Source organism: Heterocephalus glaber, unplaced genomic scaffold, assembly GCF_053883595.1.
Source record: "Heterocephalus glaber isolate CG9 unplaced genomic scaffold, H.glaber_assembly_v1.0 deba00001140, whole genome shotgun sequence".
NCBI lineage: Eukaryota > Metazoa > Chordata > Mammalia > Rodentia > Bathyergidae > Heterocephalus > Heterocephalus glaber.
This window is the reverse complement of record NW_028258200.1, coordinates 2,155,193-2,183,185: the sequence shown is the minus strand read 5'-3', so window position 1 is coordinate 2,183,185 and position 27,993 is coordinate 2,155,193. Positions and strand designations below refer to the sequence as shown.

At 42.3% G+C, this 27,993-nt stretch overlaps 2 protein-coding genes across 8 annotated transcripts in view; one reads left to right on the top strand and one right to left on the bottom strand.

Moving 5' to 3' along the window:
* The first annotated feature begins 148 nt into the window (after positions 1 to 148).
* Positions 149 to 19,356, top strand: Fbxo22 (F-box protein 22). 2 transcript variants are annotated; one of them, XM_004872078.4, is made up of 7 exons: positions 419 to 552; positions 770 to 905; positions 3,799 to 3,886; positions 4,279 to 4,374; positions 9,973 to 10,137; positions 16,037 to 16,202; positions 18,918 to 19,356. In XM_004872078.4, the coding sequence occupies exons 1-7, from the start codon at positions 437 to 439 to the stop codon at positions 19,333 to 19,335; spliced, it is 1,185 nt and encodes a 394-aa protein (XP_004872135.2). In that variant the 5' UTR covers positions 419 to 436; the 3' UTR covers positions 19,336 to 19,356. The 2 variants fall into 2 exon arrangements, with proteins under 2 accessions (XP_004872136.1, XP_004872135.2); XM_004872079.4 differs by lacking the exon at positions 4,279 to 4,374 and having other exon boundaries at positions 149 to 552.
* Nrg4 (neuregulin 4) overlaps positions 10,136 to 27,993 on the bottom strand; it is a 110,465-nt gene continuing 92,607 nt past the window's right edge. For 2 of the 6 annotated variants that reach the window (XM_021250097.2, XM_087210219.1), the window contains one exon: positions 10,136 to 11,924. The gene's annotated coding sequence lies outside the window, so the exon portion shown is untranslated. Of the gene's footprint in view, positions 11,925 to 16,505; positions 27,183 to 27,993 lie in introns of those variants that run through there. The other 4 variants (XM_021250096.2, XM_087210218.1, XM_021250092.2 and 1 more) reach the window with 2 other exon arrangements.

Here is a 27,993-nt window from a genome sequence, read left to right as displayed (position 1 = left end):
TAATTCTGAAGCATTTCCATTTCCCGTGAAAACAGTACGCTGTCGATGTATACGGCAGTTTACGTGTCTCTAGTGTTTCCTGTGGTGAACGTTGTTACTACGCCGTCCTGCGCAGTCCTTCGTGCCGATGTCACTAGTGTAGAGGGCGATGACCCCGCAGATCCCAGGGCTACTGGCCGGGGCGGAAGTCGATGAGGGGAGAGAGGGTTCCGGTCCTGAGGGTCCAAAACCGGGGCTGGGGCCGAGGCGGCGCCGGAAGAGCAGCAGCCGGAGGCCGGGAGTGGGGGGTGTGTGGCTTGAAAGAGCTAGTGAAAGGACACCCGGCCCCGCCTCCTCCCAGCTCCGCCCCAGACTGGCCGGAAGTGGTGCGCGCGCCTGCGCACTGCGCGCTCAAGGCTTCGCGGCCTCTGGACAACCGGCCGCATTGGCTTCGGGCATGGATCCTCCCGGCGGCTTAGACCTCCCGGGCGCCTTTGTGCTGAGCAACCTGGCGGAGGTGGTGGAGCGCGTGCTCGCTTTCCTGCCCGCCAAGGCGCTCCTACGCGCTGCCGGGTGAGGGTCGGGGGTACCCGGCTCCGGGAGTCTGGGCGGGGACCTCGGGACGGGGTGGCCGGGTCCGCCATCTACGCGCTCAGGCTTCGGCTGTCCCGAGGTCCCCGCCCCTCAGTCCAGCACCTCCCTCTGCGGTGGGGTGCGTGGGGGTGAGTGGGAGGGTGGGGACCCGGACCCGGGGGCGACTTGCCGCCGACCGCGCCCCGCTTCCCCGCAGCGTGAGCCGGCTCTGGAGCGCGTGCGCGCGTCGCGTGCTGCGGGCCCAATGCTCCGTGGCCTGGGTGTCCGCGGGCCGGGCCGAGGCCGCCCCCGACGGGCACCGACTGCTGCGCGCTGTCGCCGAGGAGCTAGAGGCAAGTGGGGCGCGGGCGGGCTCGTGCTTGGGCGGGTTCGTGCTTGTGCGCTCGGTGGACCCTCGTCCCCCTCTGCGTGCAGAGTCGCCCCTCCTCACCTGTTACGACTGCGGTGGACAGTTAACACTGTCGTTCAGGGACTGTTGAGAAAACAGCTTGCATCTGTTCCGTGCAGCTGCAGCGTGGTGGTAGTGCTGTGTGGAATATTTTCCTGGTGGAGGCCTCGATGGGAAGCGCGCACCTAGGCAAGGGCACTGTGCAGGCAGCAGACATCTGCGTTTCCATTCATTCATCTCCAGGTGGAGACGTTCAGGTTCACACAGGTGCATTCGAATTTAATCCAGCATGCAATTCATTCCAGCTTGCTCTCTGCTCCTCTTTGGGCAGGAGAAACCTAGCCCCCCTATTTCTCATGTATTTAGGTAGCAGGTCCGTACACCATCTGCTCCCGTCTCGGATTGGGTTCCTGCTGGCCAGCCGGAACCCAAGGGCAGGTTTGGTGAAAACTTCCTTCTCTGACACTTAGGCCCAAATTCTGCTATTTCCAAAAGCTATCATTTGGAAAAATTCAAAATCCAAGCAAAGACTGCCATGAAAGAGTTCCTTGGAACATCATTTGTAATAATGGAAATTAACAGCTTAATGTTTCAGAAGTGAAGTTATTAAATGATAAACTTAAAGGTGCCTTTAATGACCAATGATAGTGAAAATGCAGATTATGAGATTATGTTTACTATAATCTGGACTATCAAAAATACAAAGGAAGTGTAATAAGATGAATGTCACCAAAAATTTCCTTTGGGGGAGAGAGCTGTGTGATTTTTTTTTTTTTAACTTTTTAAAAACTGTGATAGTTTTCAATTTTTGGGCACAGCAGATATTTTATAGAGCTTTACAGTTTGTATACCATAGTGCTGTTTCAGCCTGTCTTAGTTGTGGACTGCAGCTTTGGCATATACTGACAGTGTGACTTTGAAAAAGTTCCTTAACCTCTCTGAGCCTCTGGTTCCATCTCCTAAAATTATTCACCTATACCATTATGGATTTGTTAGAAGGGTGAAAAAGTGAAAATATGGTGCGTGTAGCACATTACCTGTAATACTAGAGATAAGTGCTTTCAGTACATGTCATTACTCTTGTTAATATCATTAGCCTTGAGGAAGTTTTATATATTAAACTACCAGTGAGACAGAAACATGTGAACCCTGTGGAAACCATGCTGTTTTCGTTTTCCATATTACCAAGGGTACAGTCTTTGGATGGCCGTAAACAAAGTTGAGTTAACTTTTTATTAGAACGAAAGACCAAAAAAAAAAAAAAAACTAAAGACCACTAAGCATTTTATGAAACAGCTCTCCATTTGTCTATCCTTTGGGCATGGAATGGTCCTTGCTGTGCTGTGTTGTGCTTTGAGGATTCTCATTTTGAGGTCATCTTTGCTGCTTCTCCTGAGAATTAGTAATGGGAATTCAACAGTTGCTTTTCAGTGGGTGCCCGAAAGAGAATAATACTATCTCAGCGCTGGACTTAAAATATTTGTTAGTGAATAGGAACCTAAGGCCCAAAAGCCTGGAGGAGTTATTCTGCTGGTCTAGGGCAAATTCTGCATCTAGTCCTGGCCTCTCACAGTTATCTGCTCTCTCTCACCAGGCACTGCACACTGAGGTGTTGAGGTCAGGAGGTGGCTGGCCGGTGGGCCACAGCTTCTGTTCTGATGTTGCCAGAATGTTCTGTTTTTTTCTGCTCCCAGGGATTGAACTCAGGTCCTTGCACTTGCGCAGCAGGCATCGAAACCACTGAGCTAAATCCCTGGCCCTGTTCTGTTTTTTCAAAAGATTCTGGTGGGCCAGGGATTTAGCTCAGTGGTGCCACCGCCTGCTTCTCATTCAAAAGGTGCCAAGTTTGATCCCCAGTACCAAAAAAAATTAAATAAGTAAATTCTGGAAACTCACATTTTATGTAAAAATTTTGGAGAATTAAATTTTGGCAACCAGTTTACTTTTTTTTTTTTTTTAAAGTTATTTAGCCCCAAGAAACTATGTCCTTTCTAACCACCCCAGAGGCCACAAGTCACCAGGCTGTCTCAGTGCCTGTTACAAGTAAGACTGTCTAGAATTGACTCTGAAACATACCAACACTGCCCAAGTTAGAATGGAGCAACATTTCTCATCTAACCCATGCAAGGCATTTCCATGCCAAGCACTCTGTGCCATTGCGACAGTGGGGACAGTGTCCCCATCCCTTTGTGTTACCTGGCCTCTGTGGCCCTTGTCTGTTAACATGAAGTTGAGGGGAAACTGATGTCTGTGACCCCACTCCGAGGGGAATAGGGCACCGATGGGAATGACTGAGCTCTAAAGATGGCAGGGACATGGTCCCAGCAATGCAGGAGCAGATGTTGGAGAGGAAGTGTCTATAAGCTGGACAGGAGGAAAGCAGAGCAGTAGGGGACCTGTGGAAGTGGGGATTTCCACTACCAGTAAGCTGAGGGGCCCAAGGAGAAGCCAGTGGATGAGGGCGGAAGTAAAGGATTGGGGGGCAGTGAGGAGAGGGGCGACACAGCCCGGTTCTGCACCTTCCCAGGGGTGAGTGTTCTGTAACCATGGTATTTATTTAAGTAAGACAAGTGGCACCTTTTGCTGGTACTTCCTGATTTTGTTCTAAGCTTAAATTATCCTGATGAAAATGAGTGTTTCAAGGGCTGGGATGGGCTGAACTTGAAGGAAGAATGGGTTTCCATGTGTAAGTGGGAAACACTCGGCCCAAGTGTAGATTTGAAGTGTTGGTCTCAGATGCCAGCACTGATGGAAGGAAGGTAGGCGGCAGCCTCTGAGCCAGGTAATTAGGGGACCCTGTGATTCATGGCATCCGATGCTGATTGTTTTCATTGCAGAATGTCCGCATCTTACCAAGGATGGTTCTGTATATGGCTGATTCAGAAACGTTTGTTTGTCAGGAGCAGCGTCGGGGCCATGTGAAATGTAAGTATAAAAAAAGATTTTGGTTTTTTCCCCATTTCCTTCTGTCTCTTCAAGTTGTATATCACCTGGTCCTGGAGTCGCTGATTCCTGAGGTTCCTGACCAGGGTTGTTGTGTGTGTGAGAGTCTCTGAACCTCAAGGAGCCTTGAGTACTTCAGGCAATCTCTAACCTCACAGTACAATTCACTGAAAATACTGTAGTCCTCTAGGCACTGCTTTTTACTCTTCCAGCTGAATGTATGACTTGAGCTATTCCAGCCTCTTAGTGCTGTGTTGTGGGGTTCCGTTTCCCAAATAACTGATGGTTATTTGGGAAATTTGCCCCTTTGTTTCCATTGTCAGATCTGACCTTAAGTGGATGAATTTAGTAATTTTGCTACTATGTTATTACAGCAAGGAAAAGAATGAGCATGGAAACAGCAGTTGCCCTTGAGAAACTGTTCCCGAAACAGTGCCAAGTCCTCGGGATTGTGACCCCAGGAATTGTAGGTGAGAGAAATCAGCAATTTGATCATATCCTCCTTGCTTTAATGTGGGTCCTGTAGTTCGGTGAGTTATTTGTAGCTGAGAAGCACATTTATTTTTCTGGTCATTGGCACAGTGTAACACTTGACTTCCTGAGTGTGAAGTTGTTGTGTTTGGGATTTCAAATCTCTGGGATTTCTGTGTGAAGCAGATGTGGTGCCTCTCACTCCAGCAGCTGTTCTGGGGAGGAGAAGCTTTTATTCTGCCTCTCCATACTGGGAAGGATTTGTGGCATTTTGAGGGTCCTGTCTGTGACTAGTGGGTAGGGTGGTGTGGCCTGGGTCTGTGAGCTAAGATGGGCCTTGCTGGGATCTGTAGCTTGCACGCTACCAGTTTAAGATTGTCCTCTCTGCATGTTTGGCTGCTGGTAAAATTCCTGCTGCTGCTGCTATTATTTTTGATTCTTCTCTGTAGGTGACAGATGGGGAGCACGTATGTGGAGGTGGTAGTGGTAAGGTGGTGCAGGTGCACATGCTTGGCCTGGGAGTCAGGGCTGCACCCTTGTGATGGGTAGTTCCTGGCTGCTGTGGACTCCGTCTCCTCATCTCTTGGGGAGTTAATGAGTGACTCGTGGAGAGCACGCAGAGGCCAGTCAGCAGATGGAAGCTGTTACTGTTTTCTTTGTTCGAACTCTAGTACCCTAATCTCCTGATCAGCATTTTAATCTTCACTGAAAAGTTTTTTGGGGTGGGGACTGGGGTCACATCCAGGGCCTTGCACAGGCTGGTGAACGCTCAGCAAGTGTCTGTCCTTGAAAGACTTGTTATGACTCTGAGTGATGGATGGTGAGGCAGAGGACTCCAAGCCCCGCAGGCAGGTGAACAGGGACAGATGTTAACTTGGTAGGGACGGCTTCCTCCCCTGACATCGGCTTCGCACTGCTTATATGGTTCACTTCTCATTGAATTAAGAAAATGATAGCAGTGACCATGGTTTTTTTCAAACCTTTTAATTGTCCTTAAATGATTGGTCTCATTTTCCCATTGCTAGTTTCCCACAAATACTTATAGGGGACTCTAGCCTTTCTTCCTGATGTCCCTTTCTTGTCTCCTCTGCACTGTGGCTGGAGGAGCTGTCGCTTCCCCAAACATGGCCTGATTTCCCCTTTGGAAACTCTGCTGGAGAGATGGAGGCGGGGCACTGAATGACCCCACTGTGGGAGGATGGGATTCTTCATCTGAGCCTCCTTCGTCCTTGCCTGACTGTGGAGTGGTTTTGGCTTTGTGCCTCTGTCCCCGTCCTCTCGCATGCTCTTGATGTCACCCCAGGCAGGTGGCCTTTGGTGTTGTCTTGGCCCCTCCTCAGCTTTCTGTTTCTGGCCTTCTCTGAGCCCATTCCATGGAGCCTGGGCAGAACTTCCCTGAGATCATCCTCCTAGTTTGTTTTTCTCAGGTCTCAGCATTGTGATTGTTTTTCTAAAACAACCATTCACTCCTAGTCCATCTTTAGGTTCGAAAAATTTCAAGTTTGAGGAAATCTGTTCATTTTTACAGGTTCCGATGTCAGTTTTCTTAGTTGAGATAAATTTGACCTACAGTTGAATTCGCCTTTTTAGTATAAAATGTCCTGAGTGTTGACAGATTTGTATCCGATGCAGATTGTTGCCATCACCCAGAGAGTTCTTGCCTGCTTCAGTCCTGGTAATCCATGCTTTTAAAAAGCCCTGTTCTGATTCAGAAACCACAGAGTAGGTGCCTGTTGCTGAATGTCACATAAATGGACATGGTCTCTTCTGGTGCCTGGGCTCTTTGACTCCTCAGTATAAATGTTTTTAACATGTGTTTGACAAATTCATTTAAATTATGTGTATCAGTGACCCATTTAAAAACCATTCTTGGGTTGTATTTTATTATAGAAGTAGACTTTTTTTTTTTTTTTTTTTTCTGGTACTGGGGATTGAACTCAGAACCTTGTACTTGTGAGGCAGTCATGGTGCCACTGAGCTAAATCCCCAGCCCACCTTGTCATTCTTTTTTGACGGACCTCGTGGTGTTTCCAGTTCCTCGGTATTAAGAACAAAGCTGTGAGGAACATTCTCCTCTGTGGAAGTTTTTATTAGTTCTTAGGCAGTCACCAAGGAGCAGAATTGCCTGGTTTCATTGTTGATGTATCGTTAACTCAAACTACCAGTTTCTAAAGTTGCACCATTTCACCCTCAACCAGCTGTGTGGGAGGGCTGCACCTGCTCCGTGTCTGGACACTAGTGTTGTTGCTTTTCCTAATTGAGTAGTTTTAGTTTGAATTTCCCTACTGACTGATGATGTTGAACAGCTTTTCATGTATTTATTAGCTATCTGTGAAATGTCTGAGTCTTTTACTAACTTTTAAATTACAATGCTTGTTTACTGCTGAGTAGCAGGTGGCTTTGTATTTTTATAGGTGTCTTAATGGGTGGAGGTTTATTTTCTCTTGGTCTATGGGTTGTTTTTAACTTTAACAGTGTCTTTATGATCAGAAACCTTTAATTAATTTATTTATTTATTTATTTTGGTGCCAGGGATAGAACTTGGGACCTTCCACTTTCAAGGCAGGCGGTGGCACCACTGAGCTAAATCCCCAGCCCCTCAGAAACCTTTTTTTTAGAGAAATTAAATTTATCAGTTTTTTTCTATTACGGTTAATTTTTTTTTTTTTTTTTTTGGTACCCAGCTAAATCCCCAGCCCTGCGGTTAATATTTTTATGTCTTCTGTAAGAAATCTTTGCACACCCCAAGGTCACAAGGTTCTTAGTCTTCTAGGAACTGTGTGGTCTGAGCTTTTACTTGAATTAACTTGTGCGTGTCTATAAGGTAGGAGTCTGAGGACAATTTTTTCCATACATTTGCTTAGTTATTCCATGGCCATTTGTTGAAGATTTCTTTCCTCATTAAAATGTCTTGTCAGTTTTATAAGAAATAATTGCGTGTTTGTGAGTCTGATTTTGGATATTATTCTATTTGTCTCATTTATGCTAGACCATATTATCTTGGATTACTGTAGATCTTGATTTTTTTTTAAGATTTGTTAGGCTATTTGCATCTTTTGCATTTGCACATATATTTAACTTGTCAATTTCTATGAGAAAGTCTTATAATTTTAATTCAGATTGTCTTGCAGCCTGATAACACACATTTTTCAAATTATTTTTATGTTTTGATATTTTTTTGTGGGAAAAAGGGCCTTATCATCTGAATTTTATTTCTGTCTCTAAATTCAGAATATATTATGTGGCATTTGGTTTGACCTCAATATTACTTTTTATTTTGCCCTAGTTTTGTTTTCTAAAAAGCCAAATACATATATATTTTTCTCCAGTACCAGGAATCAAACTCAGGACCTTGTGCTTGCCAAGCAGGTCCGGCACCACTGAGCTAAATCCCTGGCCCCCAAATACGTATTTTTTACAAAGGTAATTTTCGTGTTACACAGCAAGTATACTTAAAACCAGTTCCGTTCAGGGGGGATGTTTGTAAGTTAAGATTCATTGTAAGTCCAACAAAGTGAGTCTTATACACCTTTGATACAGATACACAATGTAAAATGTAAAAAAACAAAGACACACAAATACTGTGAACAAACTGTTTTTACTCTTACAGTTACCTTTAAATGACAGTACAGTACAGTATTAGACCTGGCATATGTGGAGTTGTATGGAATGAAGTGATGAGAGTTACTAACTGGAGGAGGAGGAGAGGTGGGAGATGGTGAAGCGGAAGGATCATCAGCAATAGGAGATGGAGGGCAAGATGGAATTTCGCTTCCACCTGATGTTGACACAGGTTTTTTGATGGATTCAATTGTCCACCCTCTTAGAAATGGTCTTAGAAGTGGTCCAGTGATGTTTGTGTAGTAGCTCTTTTTTTTCTCATGATGGCTGACTGTAGCACTGGATGGCATTCTGAATGGCTGCTGCAACCTTTGTGTTTTGTTCTACATTGGGGTCCTGTGCCTCAAAAACTTAACAGGGCCTCTTCAAGTAAAGAAAGTCCCTTTGCCATTTCCTGTGATATGATATTCTTTGGTTCTTCAATCACATCTTCCTCTTGGCTGTCTTTTCACTGCGCCTCTTAATTCCATCAGGTCCTCAGTAGTATGCACATACCAAAAAAGTCAATTTTCTTATATAATAATTTTTAATACAAATTTTGACAAACTAGCTATAACAACTCAAAATAATGTATTGCCTCCCAGACCCTGCACTTGTCCTTGCAAATTTAGCCTTTTTCTGGGCTAGCAATTATTTTTACTTCAATTTCCATGGTTATTGCTTTGTGCATCCTATCAGTCCCCTCCACATCCTGGGCTCTGATTGAGCACTGTACTACTGTACACTATCACCCTGTACAGTAAGCACACAGCAGCACAACTGGGACTGTGTCCGGCAGACATGTGGGCTACTTTTGTGATTTCTTTGCATCTACACATGTTCGTAAGGTGAGGTCCATTGGTATCTGTGAAAGTTTGCAGCTTGAATGTTTGTAAGTTGGGGACTTACTGTACTAGTAATGATCATTTATTATTAAATAAGAAAAAAATTAGAAAATACAGGTAAGCAAAAAAAAAAAAAGACTTAACCAACGCAAGTTAACCACTCTGTGTTAACATTATGGTGTTAGTGTTTCTGTATGCTGTGTAAACCAGGATGTGACCCAACTGTTGGGCTGCTATCACAAGGGTGCACACCCACCGACACTTCCTCAATCAGTGTGGAGGTGTAAGTCCAGGACCAGCCCAGGTTTCTCCTGAGGCTGCACACAGCCTTTCCTGTGTCCTCGAGCAGCCCTTTCTGTCCACAGGTGCCATCTGTGTACCTGCACCTCCTCTTCTTACAAGGACACCGGTCCCTTGAGTGAAGGCCCACCCTGTGGCCTCATTTAATCTTAACTCTGCAAAAGCCTTCTCTCCAATGGGGGCGTGGGGGCTCAAACTATGAATTTGAGGGGTTGAGGACCACAAGATTCAGCCTGTAACATCTGGCTTGACAATTCATAGCATGTGATAAACATTTCCATGTCAGATAAACATGCGTCTTATGTCTCCATGCCTGCCTTCTGTAATAGCAATGTAACTTTCCATGTAAAGGGCAGGGTAGGAGATTTAGGTTTTTTCCTTTTTATTTTTTATTAGAATTCTATGATAAACATAGCTGTGCATATACACACCTTGTATAATTATCAGATATTTCTAGGATAAATTTTTTAAAGTGGAGTTGCTGTGAAAATGCATCCTCTCAATGTTTTGAAAAGCTTCAAGCCATGGAAAGGTTGAAGGATACTAGACTAGGAAACATCCTGCCGTTTTCATCTGAGGTCAGTGATTGTAAAAGTTCCACATTTGCTTTTCCTTCTGCTTATTCCCTTCTCTTTCCTGCATTCTGAAGCACTTGGAAGGAAGTTGCAGGCCTTATGACAGCCACCCTAACAATGCCAGCGCAGAAGAAACCTTGTGCGTGGCTGTTTGGTGTGGTCATTGTATAGAGACCTAAACTGCAGTTATCTAGGGTGGGATTGGTTAATTTATACCATTGCCTAATTCAGTTTTTATTGTCTGTTCACAAAATTGTTTTGTTTTGTTTTTTCCTAGTGACTCCAATGGGATCAGGTAGCAATCAACCTCAGGAAATAGAAATTGGAGAATCTGGTTTTGCTCTGTTATTTCCTCAAATTGAAGGAATAAAAATACAGCCCTTTCATTTTATTAAGCAACCAAAGAAGTTAACACTGGAAAAACATCAGCTTACTGAAGTGGGTAAGTTACTGTTACTTGTCATTAATTGTGCATTTTGTTCACTAATCTTTCTGTTTCAGTTCTGGAAATGGTGGGTGTTAGGCTACTTGGGAGGACTCTGAATTAAGTCTGCCTGTGCCTGGGACGTTGCTCATCAAGCTGGTGATTAGCAAAGGCTAGGTCCATGCATTTTTGCCTTAAAGCCCCAGAGGACCAGAGATGAAAAATTTTCCATAAATACTCTGTTGATAATAAATTTGTTTGTATTCTGAATTTTGAAGGAATTATTGTTCTTTGAATAGTTTCTTGTTTTGTTTTCTAAAACTGAAGTGTTTTTTCAGACATTTTTTTTTTTAGGTAATCATTTATTTAAAACTGTTTTCGAAGAAACCAGTTGGTAGTAAGGACTAGGAAGATGGGAAGAGGCACGGCAGTCTTACAGTGTTAGGAAAGGTGTGAGCAGTCAAGCTGGTATCGTGTGCAGACACGTGAGACAGTGTGACTGAAGGAGGCATCGTGGAAGGTGGGGGTTGCACAGTGGTGTTGGAGGGACACGTGTACTGAAGTAAGTCCAAGAGAGCTGCTGGAGCACAGCAGGGTTACATTTTTTTTTTTAATGCTCAAGATAAATTCCAAAGGTTTATTGCACCAAATGCCTCAGAAAATGGATCAAAATAATACATGAACACATTTTAAGAAAAGTTTCCCAGGGCCAGGGATTTAGCTCAGTGGTTACGCTGCCTGTCTTGCAAGCGCAAGGACCTGAGTTCTCTCCTGGGTACTAAAAAAAAAAAGAAAAGTTTCCCATACATTGACATTGGTATCTATTCAATTGATCAAAAAATAGAAAGTCCCTATCAATTTCTCTTAATAGTAATTTCTCTTAATAGCTTTAATAGTAACAAATCTCAGAATTTTCTGTTTTTAGCCACCACTGAAAATTAAGCATACTGTAATCTCACTTCCCAAATACATGGCTCACCAAAGTCTGACATTTAAAAATTAACAGTGGGCTGTTTGATATAGACAAAAATTATATTAAAATATCCTGTCTCCTCAAGCACATTAAAAACCAAATGGTTCGCCTTAACTCAGAGAAGCTCAAGATGTGTCTAATTTAATGGCTAAAGTATGCATGGACAGAATACTCCCCACACTACATCATTAGTGGAAAACCCAGACAGTTAAAAGAATTTGGGTGTCACTTTATATTCTTTATGCACAACCAACTTTAGTTAGTGAAGAACCTAGAAAGCTACAGGCTGTCCTTTCATAAAATCTGAGGACCTATTATAAGAGCCCAGACAACAGTTTAGTGTCATTTAACAAGTGGGGAATTTCCTCCCTCCAAAAACGTTAATTCTGATAAATATGGTTAAGTTTAAATCGTCACAATGTGTAAACAGCAGTTCCATGGGATATGAAAAGATTATAGTTACTTTCATTAAAACAGCACATTTCAGAAAAATGGATTGAAGCCTGTACAAAAAGCATTAACACTGATAAAAATAAAATACTTTAGAATTACTCACAAGTATGAAAGCTACATTTTAAATTTTCATTGTCGTGTTTAAAACACACAGAGTTACCTTTACATAAATATCACTTATCAGCTTGTTAAAAATAAAACTGCAACACACTAGGAGTGGTCCATCAAAGTAACACTGACGTACTTCTGCTCCAGCAGGGTTACTTTCTCTGACAGCCTCCAGGCTCCCCTGGGCCTGGGGAGGTAGCACAGCTGAACTTCTGACTGAGGGGCCGTGTCCCAGTGGGAATACAGGATCAGGCAGCAGCACAGGGAAAATCTGGTTTATTGATCAGGAAACACAGGAGTGTCCACATGAGTCTAGATTTTAACTGTGCTTGACAGTGCAGAACAAAGTGTGGCTGCAGAGGGGGAGGGACAGTGGTGATGGAGTGGGAACAGCGGCCCCTGGGTCACATGGGAGAGGGAGGAGTATGTGGGAAACGTAAGCAGGGGCTTTGGGTGGTGGGTCAGGATCCTATGAGAATGCAGGGGTGCAGGGCAGGTTTCCTAAGTTCCCTTGACCCGTTTCCTCCTCTGTAAGGTGAAAGCGACCTGCAGAGCTGTGTACCAAGCACTGAGTGAACAGCTCACCGGGGAGAAGAGGGGACTGGAGGAAATCAGCAGATGGTTAGTGCTTTGGCGGGGTGCAACAGCCTGGCTCTGGGGTTTGCCCAGGAGATGTGAGCCAAGGTGTGGGGTGGGAGCATCAGGGCTGGGAGGAAAAATTGGGGCTTGTTCTGGCTTTTGCCAAAGGCAGTGAGGCTGTCGCTGTGTCTAGAGAGGTGATGGGGCTCCCAGGGCAGCTCCTTCCTCTGTCTCTCAGGTGGTGACACACAAGAAGGTTCTAAAAGGTTTGCTTTTGGTCAGCTTGGAAGAAAGAACCAATACCTCGAGCTGAAGAACGTATCCATTCTGTGATGAAATTGTTACTTTGTTAGGCCCTGTTTGCATTTTGGTACCAAGTATGAGTGTGCCGACACGGAAGGAAAACAGCCCAGATCTTTAAGATGATTGCGGCATGTGCCTGCAGCATGTGATGACTGCATGCCTCCTGGGGACTGGCACACATGCATAGTGTGTCTTGGTCATTTTTACTGCTTCTACCCCCACTCTCTTCTCCCTTTTCCCAGATCCTCTTCTCATGGCCACAAAGTGTACCTCTGTTTCCTGCTATCTTTTACTTTGTGCTTTACATTATTTTCTTGGGTTTTTCTTTTTTTTTTTTAATCAATTTTTAAAATAAATTTTATCCCATTCCCCCCAAGCCTCCTCCCCTCCCTATGTACAAAAGCTTTGTTTCCATTTTTCCTTCTGTTTTCACTTTTTTCCTGTCCCTTCCGTCCTTTCTCCCTCCCTCCATCATTATTCTCCTTCCCATTTGAATACTTTCTTCCCATTTCCCAGCATCCGTTATACATTTCAGTCCTGGTTTGGGTTTCTCATATAAGAGAAACCGTGTGATGTTTACCCTTCCGTGTTTGATTTATTTAACAACACTGTGGTCTCGAGGTGCATCCCACACTTACCCTTTATCGCAGAGAAGTACTCTGTTATTTTCTTTATTTATTTATCCGTTGATAGACATTGGTGGCTTGCATAATGTAGCCTTTGTGAGTTGTGCTGCTGGAAACATGGTAAACCCTGGTTTGTCTAGGGCCCGGCTTTCCTATAGTGCCCTTTTTTGAGTTGTTGCCATCAGCAGCTTGGGCTTATTCTGAAGTGTTGCTAGATGATAATCTCATCTTCATGAACTGCTTTGCATCCTAATGTTATGTATTTCTTAATGTAGATTTCGCTGGTGTTTGGATGCAGGATGTGCATGCCCTGCAGTCCTAGCCTGCATCTTGATGCAGGGGTGAAGGTGAGGTCCCTGCTTATGTTCTGTAACAGTGAGATTCCGATCATGTTAGGGTCCCTTGGGGGCTGGTGCAGGTTCTTCTTGCAGGCCAAAGTGTGAATATGTTGTTTTGCCAGTCCCATAGCCTTAGTGGCCTGTCAGCTCTGCTGTTGGGGGCGCAGGTACAGCTGTAGACTGCAGAGAGGGGTGGCTGAGCTGCAGAAGGACAGGAGGTTGGTCGAGTTTGGCTCCTCTGCCTGACAGTGCTTACCACAGTGACTAAGATCTGGTATGAAAAGTTCACAGTGAGCAAAAAGCAGGGCCATATTCTGACAGAATTGTCAGTCGTGCTGAGAGGAGGCCTTGTGTCGGATGACGATGTTTGCTGGGTAGACCTTGGGTGTAGCAGCTGATCCAGTATCAGCCCATACACTTTCACACATACACTGTTTTATATTCTTACCAAATTTTATATTCTTACCAAATTCTTACCAAATCTTACCAAATTGTTAAGGAGTAGAAGCAAAAATACCTCAGTCAAGTTTCATAAAAAGCCATTCATTCACTGAAAACCTATTTGTATGCACACTGTGTGCAGGCAACTGTGGTGACTGCCCTGCCCCTGGGCCTCCTGGTCAGCAGCGCAGAGGACTAGGTGAGCCACCAGGAGAGGCATGTAACCAGGGTTCATCCAGTCTGGAGTGCCAGGAAGGTGATAGCTGACAGCCCAAGGAGGTGTGTGCACAAGCCTCAGGCAGGTAGGGTATTGTAGGCGTCTTCATCTTCCCTCTAGGTTGCTGACAGAGAAGCAGCAGGAAGTTGAGAGCTCAGGACAGGAAGGAGAAAACCTGTCACCTCCTCTGAGGTGTAAAGCCGGAGTTCCCCCAGCACAGCCAGGAAACATAAACACTGGTGTATGGGGGAGCAGGGACAGAGACTCAGGCAATGAAGTGGCAGGGGCTGGGTGGGCTGTGGAGACCACAAGGAACAAGGGCAGTAAGACCAGGAGTCTCCATGCACCAGGGCCATGATTGAGTGGGTCTCTGACTGTAGTGTGGTGACTGGGTGCAGAAACAGCTCTGCTTAGCCATGTATTTCAGAATATCAATGTGTACTTCAGTAGTGTACACATATTTTTAAAATGCTGTTTGCAATGAATAGTTGTAATCTTGTCAATTAAAATAAGTTTAACTTTATAAAAGTAGATGCAGGGAACTGGAAGCTGTGGTAATTCAGGCAAGAGACAGCAGTTTGGGCTGGGGTAGCAGGTGGCGCTGAGGAGCCTTGGTGAGTCAAGATAACATGTGGAGATGCATGGGGTGGCATTGTGGCTGAGGGCTAGATGTGGAGAACGAGGTGGGTGGTAACAGTGTCACCAACTTCCCAGTGGGTGAGCTGCACAGTACCATTTGCTGACAAGAAAGATTCGTCTGTGTCTGGGTGCATTGGGTTTGAGATGGAGGAGGAGACCATGAGTATCTGGGCCTGGAGCTCCAGAAAGCGACCTCAATCCAAGATGCCAACATGGAGACTGTTGAGAAACAGAGCAGCTGCCTGCATGGCAGTGCGTGTTGGCTGTCCTGGGCTGGTACTGAGTTACAGCCCTGTCGCTCTTTCCCTTGTGCTACATGGAGGACCTGAGACTGCCCACCCGGGAGGCTCCCGAGGCATTTCCTGGCTTTCTTTGGAATAGCACGGCCTGTTCCTGGCCTGTCACTTCTGGGATTGGCAGTCATGTTTGTAAAATAAAGACTATTTTATCCGTGGCCCTATTCCATTCTGAAGATTGGTTCTAAAGAAAAAAAACTGTTCTGTCAGAACCAGCAAGGTTAGCACAGAAGAGGAAGACACTTTCCGCAGTGGCCAGGGTCCCTCATGCTGATTGGTGTCAGCCATTGGTCCCTCACCTCACCCGTGCATCCCGTTTCCTGCCCTCACCTCCCTCTTCGCTCTGTTAGGAAGGAAGTAGCTGATCTGAGAAAGCAGAAGTGGGGTTTGGAGTTGGTTTCCTTCCTGTCCAGAAGCCACTGGTTTGATGATGCTGGCAGATTTCAAGTCCATGTTCTGTAAGCAGAGTGCCAGAGGTTCGGGGCAAGGCCTGCTGCAGGTGAAGCTGCCTCGTTGGGCCCTACCATCCCCGCTGCCAGCTACAGCTCAGAACACAGCTGCTTCCATACTGTGATGTGGTGATTGTATTGTTTTCCAGTAGTCATTTAAGGTTTTTTATTTGGCAAGTGTACTGGAAATTGAACCTGGACCTCTGCACTGAGCTACATCTCCAGCCCCCCTTGCTAAAATTTTGAGACATATTCTTGCTAAATCACTGAAGTTGCCCAGGCTGGGCTCAAACTTGTGATCTGCCTCCTCCAGCCTTCCAAAGTGCTGGGGTTACATGCATGTGCTTTTTTTTAATAGAAAAATTTTAATTGCAGCTAAGATTTTGAATAGTATTAGTTTATAAAAATGGGAAAATTGCACTTTACTATCACTGCCAGGCATCAGCAGTAACATTTTAAGAGTCTCTTTAATTGTTGCTCTTTGCCTCTCTGCAGGTCTTCTAGATAACCCGGAACTGCGTGTAGTCCTTGTGTTTGGCTATAACTGCTGTAAGGTGGGAGCCAGCAGTTACTTGCAGCGTGTGGTCAGCACTTTCAGCGACATGAACATCATCTTGGCTGGAGGCCAGGTGGACAGTCTGTTGTCATTGACCTCTGAGAAGTATGTTTGTGCCTCAGACAAGGGAAATAGTTGCAGATTTTCATTACTTTGGGTTAAGACTGTGTTTAAAGAATTGCTAATATACTACCTTCTCTTGCACTAGACATAGGTTAAAGGGCTTAACGTAATTCTGCTTACAGTCGAAGAATTACATTTATACATATTGTCCTTTAAGAATTTTTTCTTAGACTCATGCTCTTAACATTGGCTTTCAGCATTGCTTATTGAACTTTCTAGGGACGGCTCTAGTATCTGTGTGACCTTAGTATGTCAACTCTGCAAACCAAGAAATCATAAATGAAGTTACAGTGAAAGCATAGTACAGTTTTTATTAGAGTACAGAATGGATTTGAAAATCAAGAGCCAAGGTTCACACAGAAACCAAGTCAAGTGTTCTGTTGAGGAGGCATGGGTTGTTAGGGAACAGTGTAGAAGGTGAAGCAGCTTGTTCTCAACAGTGTTTGGTTGACCCAGTTGATCCTGGTGCCTGTCCCTGAGTCAAGCTATATGTGATGGAGGCTATTTGAGGCGGTTGTCAGTGAGCAGGGAGCCTTTGCCATGGCCAGCAAGTGCACAGAAGTCCCACAGCTGGAAAATAGTCCCAGTCTAGTTCTTTGAAAACCAGGTTAGAAATTGAGGATCTTGGATCTGAGAGGAAGACTTCAGCTTCCCAGGGGTTACCTGAGACGCATAAAGAAATTCTGCTCTCTTGACCAGACTGCAGTGACTCCTGTATTTCCTTTTTACCTGTTTCTTCTTTAAAGGAAGTATGTGGTTAAAGTGTATCTTTATGGGAAAACTCTCAGCTGTTCATGGTCAATGCAGTGGGATCAAAATCACCTATGGCATTTCTCCACTGTGGTCACAAAACCTTTTTATGAAGCATCTTGCAGGTACTATACTGGCACATTTTTAGAAATTCTGTACTAGATCTTTTGAGAAGCTTTTTTTAAGCTCAAATTATGGATCTTTGGTTTTTGTTGTTAAAGTTTTTGCTTTCCATGATAACAGTATGTCTTCTATCTTAAGCCACTGCTCACCCCCCCATCCCTCAATTTGCAGTGCTGAGTCCCTTTCCATCTTACATAAAAATACATCAGTCTCCAAAAGCAAGAAAGCGAACCCCTACCCTACCCCACCCCTCCTATAAATACTAGTACCAGCTCCTCTCTGGATGTGTTTAGGATTTGGGGAAGATGTCAGGATCAGTGTTGAGAGATCTCTCTTGGCAGTCTGCATTGATGACCAAGGAAGCAGTCAGTAAGACATGGTGCCTGGATTGCCAGTGAGGAAGAAGGGAGGACAGCCAGGCAGTGGGGTGGCAGACACTGGGTCTCACACAGGCCTAGGCTCATGACTGTATACGGAGAGTGAGGTGATGATTTCTCACTCACACAAGTCTGAGATGCCAGCCTATTTGGTATCACCCACTTTGTATACCTAATATGGAAAAATAGATCCCCTAAAATCATCACACTTTACACAACACATTGGGATCTCATACCATGTTAGTATATGCCATTGAATCAATCCCTGCTGGATTTTAATGTCCAGATAACCCCACCCCAAAAAAGATAACTCTTTGAAACAAAAGATTGACAACTTGGAGGTTTTTCTTGATGTTTGGGGCAGAGGGTAACTAGGAATTGAACCCAGGGAAGTCACACTGAGCTACATCTGTAGCCCTTTTATTCTGAGACAGGGTCTTGGAAAGTCACTAAGTTGCCCAGGCTGGATGTCAACTGGAGATCCTTACACCTCAGTTTCCCAGAGTGCTGGGATTACAGGTGTGTACACAACACCCTGCTTAACAACTTGTATCTACCAAGAGATGAGAGGTCATAAAGTTAAGAGAGGACTTTAGAAAATGAAATTCTGCTGCTCTACAGTTGGCTTTGCCACTGGCTATTCTTGTTTCCTTAGTTAACCTTTTTTGAGTCTCAAGTTTCTGCTAATGTAGCCACTGTATAGATTCAGATGTTGAGAAACATGATAGAAATACAAGGTATTTGCTTGTTTCTCCCCCAGTGGGTGTTTCATGTACTGTATATGCTTTACAACTGTGACTAAAAGTATATTATTAAAATTTTAAAAACCAGGTCAGTACAACAATAATCTGCTTGTTCATCTGGTCTTTCTAAAGCAGTGAACAAGACAAAAAGCAATGTAATCGTATTTGTTATGGGCCAAACAACATAAAACCTCCAGAAGTTTTAGAAATTATCCTCTTTCAGAATTTGATAATTATCCTCTTTCAGATTTGATAGGGGAAGACCCCACATTGTAAATTTAAGAAGCTTCATTAAGTAGACAACTTTGTGTATATGAATAAAACTGTAAGGTTCCTTTTAAGAAAGAAAAGCTATTCTTTCTAGTAGAAGTCTTTGTGAATGTGCATGGCCCCTTTGTGTTTGTGGTTGCAAATGAGTTGTCTTAAGCTGCCTTCTTCATGCCTTAAATGTATTTAGTTTTTTGGGGGGTTTTTTTGTACTGAGGATTGAACTTGAGTCCTTGCGCTTGCGCAGCAGGTGGCGAAACCACTGAACTAAATCCCCGGCCCTGTATTTAGTTTTTTAACCCTGCAACTTTCCTCTTATCTAAGCACAGGCTAACTGGGCAGCAGCTCCCCCAGCAGTGAATCAAGTGGGTTTTTCTTTGATATTTTATGTTTTTTTGTTTCATGATTAATTGCTACTTTTCTAATTTATTTTCTAGGGCTCCTCTAGATATCAATGCCACCGGCGTGGTTGGACTGTCCTTCAGTGGGCTTCGAATCCAGAGTGCCACAGTGCTCCTTAATGAGGACGTCAATGATGAGAAGACCGCAGAGGCAGCCATGCAGCGCCTCAAGGCAGCCAACATCCCAGAGCAGGACACCATCGGCTTCATGTTCGCGTGTGTTGGCCGGGGCTTCCACTACTACCGAGCTAAAGCCAATGTTGAGGCTGATGCATTTAGAAAGTTTTTTCCTAGTGTGCCTTTATTCGGCTTCTTTGGAAATGGAGAAATTGGATGTGACCGGATAGTTACAGGGAACTTTATTCTGAGGAAGTGTAATGAGGTAAAGGATGAGGATTTGTTCCACAGCTATACAACAATAATGGCCCTCATTCACCTGGGGTCATCTAAATAAAGTGGCTTGCACAGCACATAACTTTGGGTTCTGGCTTTTCCAGAAAATGGAACCTTGGGATATGTGTATTTGAAAGAAAAATAACTTCAGGTATATCTATTTTCTTCAGTTTTGAATGCCACACTGAGGTCACTCTGAGGTAATTTTTAACATATAACACGAAGCATAACTTTGTACACAACATAACACACCAAGAATCCTGCCTCAGGAACAAACAAATCTTTGTGGTTACGTTGCACCAGATTACGTAGCTGATGTAAAGTGACTTTAAATGGTGGCAGCTGGAGAATTGCTTTCCACATCTACCTCTTTATATTGGTAGGTGATCTGTTAGCAAAATCATGAAGACTTTTTTTCCCCTTCAGTAAAGGAGGAAAAGCCATAGATAGCTGAAAGATTTTTCTCTGCTGTATTTCAGTTTCACCAGGTTTTTTCAGAAGTTGTAACAATATTACTGACTTATTTGATCGAAATTAAAGAAATGTTTTTGTTTTGGTGCTCAGATAAACTGCCAAGACTAGATTTTAAGAAGTAAAGTATTTTCATTTTTTTCTCTCATTATAGAAATTTTTTCGTATAGCTCTATATAACTAATTGGAAGACCAAAAAATTACCTTATTTTGGCTTATGCCAATAAAATATACATTTGGAATTCATTCAAATGGCATTTTGCATCTCATTGCTTTTGGTAAGTACATGAAGGATGTGAACTCAATTTGTAGATGAAACTTGGAATGGTAGGTAACTGTCAACTGCGCAATCCTGTCACACTCTGTAAAATGATTTTGAAGTTTGAATATCTGTTTACACAAATATTTAGATGAGAGGTGTGCAGAGAGAACTAGTTTTCCTCAGTATCCAGTCTTAACATTTTCACATGGTGATTCAACTTCTGATTTTTAGTTAGGCACATATCTCCCAGGACAAAGACCATATTTCTCAGTCCCCCTTATACATGGCGTGACCATTTTTTGCCTGCTCTCCATCTTGTTGCTTGGTGGGTTAGTCTGGCTGTACACAGCTTGGATGCTGCAGAGGCAGGTGAAAAACAGGACCCAAGTCCCTGCACATCTGTGGGAGCCCTTCCATGGTGGTCCTGTCTTGTCTGCTTCAGCCACCTTTTTCTTTCAGGTCGTTGTTGCAGAATGTACTTAGATGATTGTGTAACTGATGTTTGGCACTCTTGAAATGGTCAGGTTTGTTCACAGAACAGTAGAAATCTTGGAAGTTAAGTGAAAGCAAATGTATTAATATTTGTTTTTCTATTTTTTTTTTTTTTTTTGGTACCGAGATTCAAACTTGGGTCCTTATGCTTTTCAAGGCAGGCAACGGAACCACTGAGTTAAATCCCTGGCCCTGTTTTTCTAGTTTTTAAATCACTTTTCTCCCAACTTTTTCTTTGTTTTTTGGGGACAGGGTCTCACTATGTAGCCCAGGCTGTCCTCAAATTCTCTGTGATCCTCCTGCCTCAGCCTCCAGAGTGCTGAGATTACAGGTGTGGTGCCACCATGTCCGGCTCTCCTAGTTTTTACCTTAACAGGTTTCTCTTGCTCTACATACATATACATATACAAAGGTTTTTTTGTATTTTGTTTTTTTAATAAGTATTAGTGCCCGAAGAAAATTCAGAGGTTAATTTGATTTGAAGACTTTTCATCTATATATCTTTTAGCTATTTGCTTCACTATTAACTTTTCTATTTGACATCAGTACCCATTGTCAATTAGTGGATTAAAATTCCAGTCCTTGAGTATGCTTATATAGCACATAAGGCAAATATTTTGTAAATTTATCTTCATCCCTTATACTAACCAAGTTGATTAAATAATAGAGGAAAAGGGATTTCAAAAACTACAAACAACAGGCCTGAGATTAGATTGTTTTTTGAAATACTCATAAAATGTTTCCTTCTCAAAAGAGAGTCTAACTTCCCACAATATTTGATGTTTTTTGCAGTTCCTTTTAGGTGAGGCTTTAGGTCTTGTTATTTATGGACAACAAAATCAGTAGTACAAAGTAGAAAGGGGAGGAGTTGGCCCAGTAGAACCCACTGTAGTACTGATAAGTCAAACCTTCCTGCCTTGAAAGGGACCTTAAGGTTGTATGGAAGGAATTTTAACCAAAGTTAAAGCTGTGTAATTGATACACTATTTTATAGTATATTTTATACTGTTTAGTTAAAAGCAAATATTAGAGGAGTAATTACGGTTACAGTGCAAACTAAATTCCTAGACATAGCAACCCCTGTAGAAAATAATCAGTTGAAAAATCAGGATGAGGACAAAAAGGTTATCCACGTCTTCACACCCTGAGCTGACCTGCTCTCGAGCAGATGACACAGTGGTTTAATCATTAAAGAACACTGATTTCTGTCTTCAAAGTGAAATCATTTCTGAGACTATAGTTTGCGTTATAACTTTGATCCAAGTAGAATAAACCTTTACCAGCCATGTAGAAATCTGAGGACAAGGGACAGTAGATGTTGGAATTAGAAGATGTAACTGGAAATCAGAGAGAATATTTACATTTTTAAAAACATTTATTAAAGTAAAAGATATAACCATTAATCCACCTCAAAATGTTCTTCCGCACTTTGAATTCACTTATCCCATCATTCTTGCCTCTTTCTGAAGCACTTCTGGAAGTCATCTTTTGTATTTTTAGTTGCACTCTCAGAGCTTCCTTGATGTCCTGAATTGACTTGAAATATTTACCTTGGTCTTGTCTTTTTTTTTTTTCTTTTTTCTTTCTTTTTTTTTGAGACTGGGTCTCACTATGTAGCCCAGGCTGGCCTCAAATTTGTGATCTTCCTACCTCAGCTACGAAAGTGCTGGGGTTACAGACACCTGGCTTGCAAGGTCATTTTGACTTTGGGGAAGAGCCAGTAGTCCAATGGTGCCAGGTCCAGTCAATAAGTTGGATAAAGACACAGCGTCATAGTTTTACAAACCTGCCTCTCTGTTGGATGGCATTTGGAATACACAGTTACTGTATTTTTGGTCATACCTTGTAATGAAAGAGGACTTCCAGACCTGCTTCAGAGATGTGTTCAAAGTGAGGGGAGGTTATTTTGAGTATTAATAGTATCTTTTACTGTGATACTTTCTAAAAATTTAAATGCACTGTAGACTTTTATCATCCCTTGTAAAATCTAGAAAAGGTGGCACAGGCATGCCTATAATCCTAGCTGCTTAGGCTAAGCCAAGAGGATTGTGAGTTCAAGGTCCACCTCAAAAAGGGCTGGGATGTAGCTCAGTGATAAGAGTGCTTGCCTAGCATGAGTGAGGCCCTGGTTTGATTGATCCTCAGTACCACCAAAACAGAAACCCCACCAAAAAACCCCTAGAAACAGATACACTTTGCAAAGTGCTACAGTGAGGAGGGCTAACAGGTTGCTTTACTATGACAGTTATGTTTTGCCAGGCCAGATAGCAAAAGATCTGCCACTGATTTACACTGCACATGTAAAACAATGAATATGCAGAGAATTACAGTAGAAAGAAGCTTACATATCTAGTTTCTCTACAGTCTGCAAAAGTTTTCAAGAAAAAACATTTTTGTTATTTTTGTACACTTTAAAATATCAGCCATAGGTTCAGTTTTAATAGAAACAGAACACTCCAGATTCTTTCCATGGAAAATCATGAGATGTCAGGTGATTGACTTGATTTTCAGTTGAATTGGCTTAATGCTAAAATAAAGTATACTATCTGTACTAACAAGTCTTACTGCGTGAACAAAACTAACAGCTGTACTATGCAAAGAACATGTTATTAGAAGGCTAATCTCATGCTGGCCCTATACCTAGGGATCAGTAGTCTAATACTTGTAAGCCATGTTGCTATGCTATGTATATTGCACTTCCGCCTTGTCCCATACCTGAAGACAGGTCACCAGAACATGCACCACTACAAAGTAGAAAACACTTGACACAAGCCAGCAAATGTCATTTAATAGTTTAGTGCTGAGAGTATATGGAGCACTTTTATTTTGTAAATACTTTAATAAAAGTTTTTATTCTGTAGTGATGCGTCACAGCCAGCAAAAAAGGCCAAGAATGACTAATGTTGCTTTGAAATGCAAATGATCAGATTGAGAATTAGGCGTGCTTTCTCAATATCTTTCTACTTCTGACTAACCAAAAGTTAGTGTCCATATATTTACATAATAAACATACCCTGTTCAAAGTCAGAGATACCAGAGTTATAGATGGGAATAAAACATTGACCTGGGAGAGATCAGCAAAATGATGGACTAAGAAGCTCTGAGCTCTCATTCCCTAACAGAAACAATGAAACAACTAGTAATTGGACCATCTTTGGTAGTGTGCTGGTAAAGTCAGGTTTACAGCAACCAAGAGTGTATCCAATCAAGAAAAACCATTTTCAGAATGGCAGGCAGTTTTGTATTTTCCTAATTGCCTACCACCACCACAGTGACAGTCTCATTTCTGAAGCAGCAGAAGCCCAGTTCCCACCCATAAACTGCATGACCATCTACATTTTCTTCACCTGTCTAAGCAATGCCTAAAGGACTGACCAGAAGATACTCTTCAGAAGGTAATCAGTGCTTAAAAAAGTTGCAAGGATCCAGATGCCTGGGACAGGCAATTATGGGTAGAGATGTAAAATAAAATAGCCAGGGCCCAGAGGAGAAGCTAGGGGCTTAGAATGCCATATGTCCAGGGAAGATACTTACTCAGGAAAGGACTAAGACTTTCAAAGCTGTCATTTCTCTCTGCCTCCTAAGCTCAGAGCAAACGTAACTATATGTTGAAGGTTACCTTAGCACTGAGCTAGTCTACAGGGACCTGGAGGACTGCCATTAATGGTAATTTGTCAGAATAGCCAAGAATGACAAAAAGAACAATGACTTCAACAATCACATATGAAGAGGAAGAGTTTGTTACAAAAAAGTGGGAAAGTCAACAAAACTTGACATCCTTAACCAAAACAAAAACAGAAAACCTTTAGCAAAGGGGAGAAGATGCTAGACAAATAGAATGTGCAATTTTTTTACTAAAAAAAAGCATACAAAGCAAGGGGAAATAAGGCCTATTTAAAGAACTGAGATAAATTGAGAAAATGTCCTTAAGCCCAGACATAAAACTTAATGGACAAAGACTTTAAAACAGCTATCTCAGATATGCTAGATATGCTCAGCTAAGGGAAATGGTAAATGCATAAAATCAGTATCAGTAAACAAGAATTATGAAGACCCCAAAAAATAACAGGAGAAAAGTACAATAACAAATGAAATTCTCACCAGAGGCGTTCAGAAGCAAATGAACAAGAAAAAAAAAATGAGCAGATTTAAAGATAGGACAATCGAATACAGAAATGAATGAAGCATAAGCAAGAAGGAAGGTGAGCATTGCATAGAAGATTGTGGGACAACAGCCACATCTCACACACTTCATGTTTCTAGAGACCATGTTCAGGTAACCCTTATTTTACTTATTAATGGCCTTAACGCACAAGAGTAGTGATGCTAGTAATGTTATTACAGTATATTGTTATAATTGCTCTATTTTGTTTGTAGTGCTGGAGATCAAATTCAGGACACCCTATGTGCTAGGCAAGCATTCTACCACTGAGCTACAACCCTAACCTTGTTAGTCTCGTGTCTAATTTAGAAATTAAACTTTATCATAGTTATGTGCAGTCACATGTTGCTTAGCAACAGAGATTCTTGTCATTGTACAAATACACAGCATATTCACACAAACTGAGATACCTGAAACATCACTGGTTGGTTCACATCATATGGTCTGCTGCTGACAGACATTATGTTGTGCATGACTATATAGGAGAAGCCAGTATATGTAGGATTTGGTACTATCCACAATTTCAGACATCTGTTGGGGTTCTTGGGGCATATTCCTTCTTATATACAGGGGCACTACTGTGTAAACCAATGTCCCATATGAATACTGATGGAAAAGTCCTTAGTAAGATACTAGCAAACAGCTCTGCAGCATATTGTAATGATGGTACACTGAGCAAGAGGGACTGATTCCTATATATATTTTTACCTATACAGTCATGCACAACCATAATAGCATTTCTAGAATGCAAGGATGGTTCAACATAAGGAAATGGATCACTCTAGTATACCACATTAACAGAGTGGGGAAACCTATAGCACCTCAAGTGATACAGGAAAGGCCTTTGATAAAATTCAGTACGCTTTTGTGATTAAAAACAATTGAGAGTAGAAGAAGCTACTTAAACACAATAAAAGCCATACTGAAAATCCTACAGCAGTGAAAGGCTGGGAGCTAGTGTCTTACTAAGTTGTCCAAGCTAGAAATCCTGCCGCCTCAGCCTCCTACAATGTTGGGATTACAGGCAAGTGCTCCCATGCCCAGTTTATATGATCTTTCATGTAGAAAACCCTAAAGATAACCATTGAAAAGATTGTTACAGCCAATAGGTGAATTCATCTAAGCAACAGGATCCAAAGACAACAGGAAAATCAGTAGCATTTCTATACATTAATGAACAACCTGAAAAGGAAATTGAGAACAGTTCTATTTACTGTAGTAACAAGCATAAAATATGTAGGAATTAACAGGAAAGACTTGTACACAGTGAAAAAACTACAAAACATTGGTGAAAGAGGTTAAAGACAACAAATAGAAATACATCCAAGATGTCATTTCTAATGAAAGTGATCTACAGAGTCAGTGTAATCTCTCAAAATCTCAATGGCTTTTCTTCTGCAGAAGTAGAAAACTATCCTGAAGTTCAGATGTAATTTGAAAGGACCCTGAATAGCCAAAGCAATCTTGAATAATAAACTGGAGATTTCAAAACTGATTCTTCCAGACAGACCAACAAACTAATGGAATAGAATAAACGGCCTAGAAAAGAAGCCTTTCCATAAGATTTTTTTTGTGTGTGTGCCGGGGATTGAACTCTGTAAGATTTTTTTTTTTTTTGGTACCGGGGATCGAACTTGGGTCCTTGTGCTTGTGCAGCAGGTGGCGAAACCACTGAGCTAAATTCCCAGCCCAAACTCCATAAGATTTTTGACAAGAATACCAAGGTTATTTTCAGTGAGTAAAGGACAGTTGTTTTTTTAACAAGTGGCACTGGGTAAATAAGATAGTCATGTGCTAATGAATGAAGTTAAGGTCCAACAGCATATACCAAAATAACAAGATGGATCAAAAACCTAAATACAGGCATTAAAACCATAAAACTCTTGGAAGAAAATGGAAAGCTAAAGGATATTGGATTTGGCAATGATTTCTTGGATTTGACACCAAATTTGAAGGCAGCAAAAGTAGACCCAACTAGACTTCATCAAAACTAAAATTTTGTGTATGAGAGGATGCTATAATAGCATAAAAAGGCAATCCTCAGAATGGGACAGAATATTTGGAATTCACATACACAGAACAAAAGTTGAACAGCAACACAAAGCCTGATTTAAAAATGGCAAAGGACTTGAGCTCCAGAAAAGACACACACACACACCTATAGCTACAGAACACATGAAAGCAGTAAACAGAAAATGCAAATCACAACCACAATGAAATGCTACCTCTTTGTGCCCTCCCGATTCAAATGCTGGCAAAAATAGGAAGAAATTGCCACCCTTGAACAATGCTGGTGGAAATGTGAAGTAGTGAGGGTGTTATGGCACACATTATAATAGTTTCTAAATGAAATAAATTACCATTTAACCCCATAATTCGACTTCCTATTCCAATACTTGAAAATAAAGCAGAAGCCTGGGACATATTTGTAGGCCTCACTGCAGCAGTGTTCACAGTAGTCAAAGCTGGAAATAACTCAAGTTCCCATCAACAGACGCATGGTAGATAAGAAGCAATATATCTGTACAAGGGAATATTATTTGGTCATTAAATGGAACTGAATTCTGATGCACATGTGGTTGAACCTTATGGACATTATGTTAAATGAAAGACGCTAGTTACAGAAGGATAAACTATGATTCCACTTATATGAGGATCTAGAATAGTAAAATTCATGACCAAAAAAACAAAAAAAGGACCATTTTCTGTTGGGGTTAGGGTTAAGAGTAAACTAGGATTGAAGTGTACAAAGATTCAATAGAGGATTATGCAAAAACCCTGGAGATTAACAGTGGCGATGGCTGCTCACAGAGTGAGTGTACTTCACTGAATTGTACAAAGTGGTTAAACTCTTATATTTTACTACAATAAAAATGTTTTTAGAACTATAAGAATTCATGTCCTATTTTTTTAAAGCTACCCAGCCACAAGAAGAGGGAATCTTAAATGCATATTGCTAAGTGGAAAAAGTAAAGCAACAAGTGGTTGCCAGGGGTAGAGGAGTAAACATGGAGCACAGGATTTTTAGGGCAGCAAAACTGTTGAATATGATGCTGTAATAGTGGATAATGTAACATGCACTTGTCAGAGTCCATACATTATACTCAAAAGAGGTACTTGCACTAATTAGAGTGCTCGTTAATCTGGTGCAGTGTTTACTAACTGCAGCTGGAGGGAGGGGAACACATGAGAACTCTGTTTTCTGCTCCTCAGTGGGGTCACATCCTGATAGACCTGAGGGAATTTATCTGTAAGTCATAAATGCATGTAACACACCCCAGCTAGCAAACATCATAGTGTGGCCACACGGCACTGGAGACACTGGCGTCTAC

Bases quoted from the DNA above. Each gene is read 5' to 3' on its own strand.
- Fbxo22 (XM_004872079.4), top strand. From the start codon at position 149: ATGACCCCGCAGATCCCAGGGCTACTGGCCGGGGCGGAAGTCGATGAG. The intron at 906-3,798 runs GCAAGTGGGGCG...TTTTCATTGCAG, and splicing joins CTGTCGCCGAGGAGCTAGAG to AATGTCCGCATCTTACCAAG. The intron at 10,138-16,036 runs GTAAGTTACTGT...GCCTCTCTGCAG, and splicing joins ACATCAGCTTACTGAAGTGG to GTCTTCTAGATAACCCGGAA.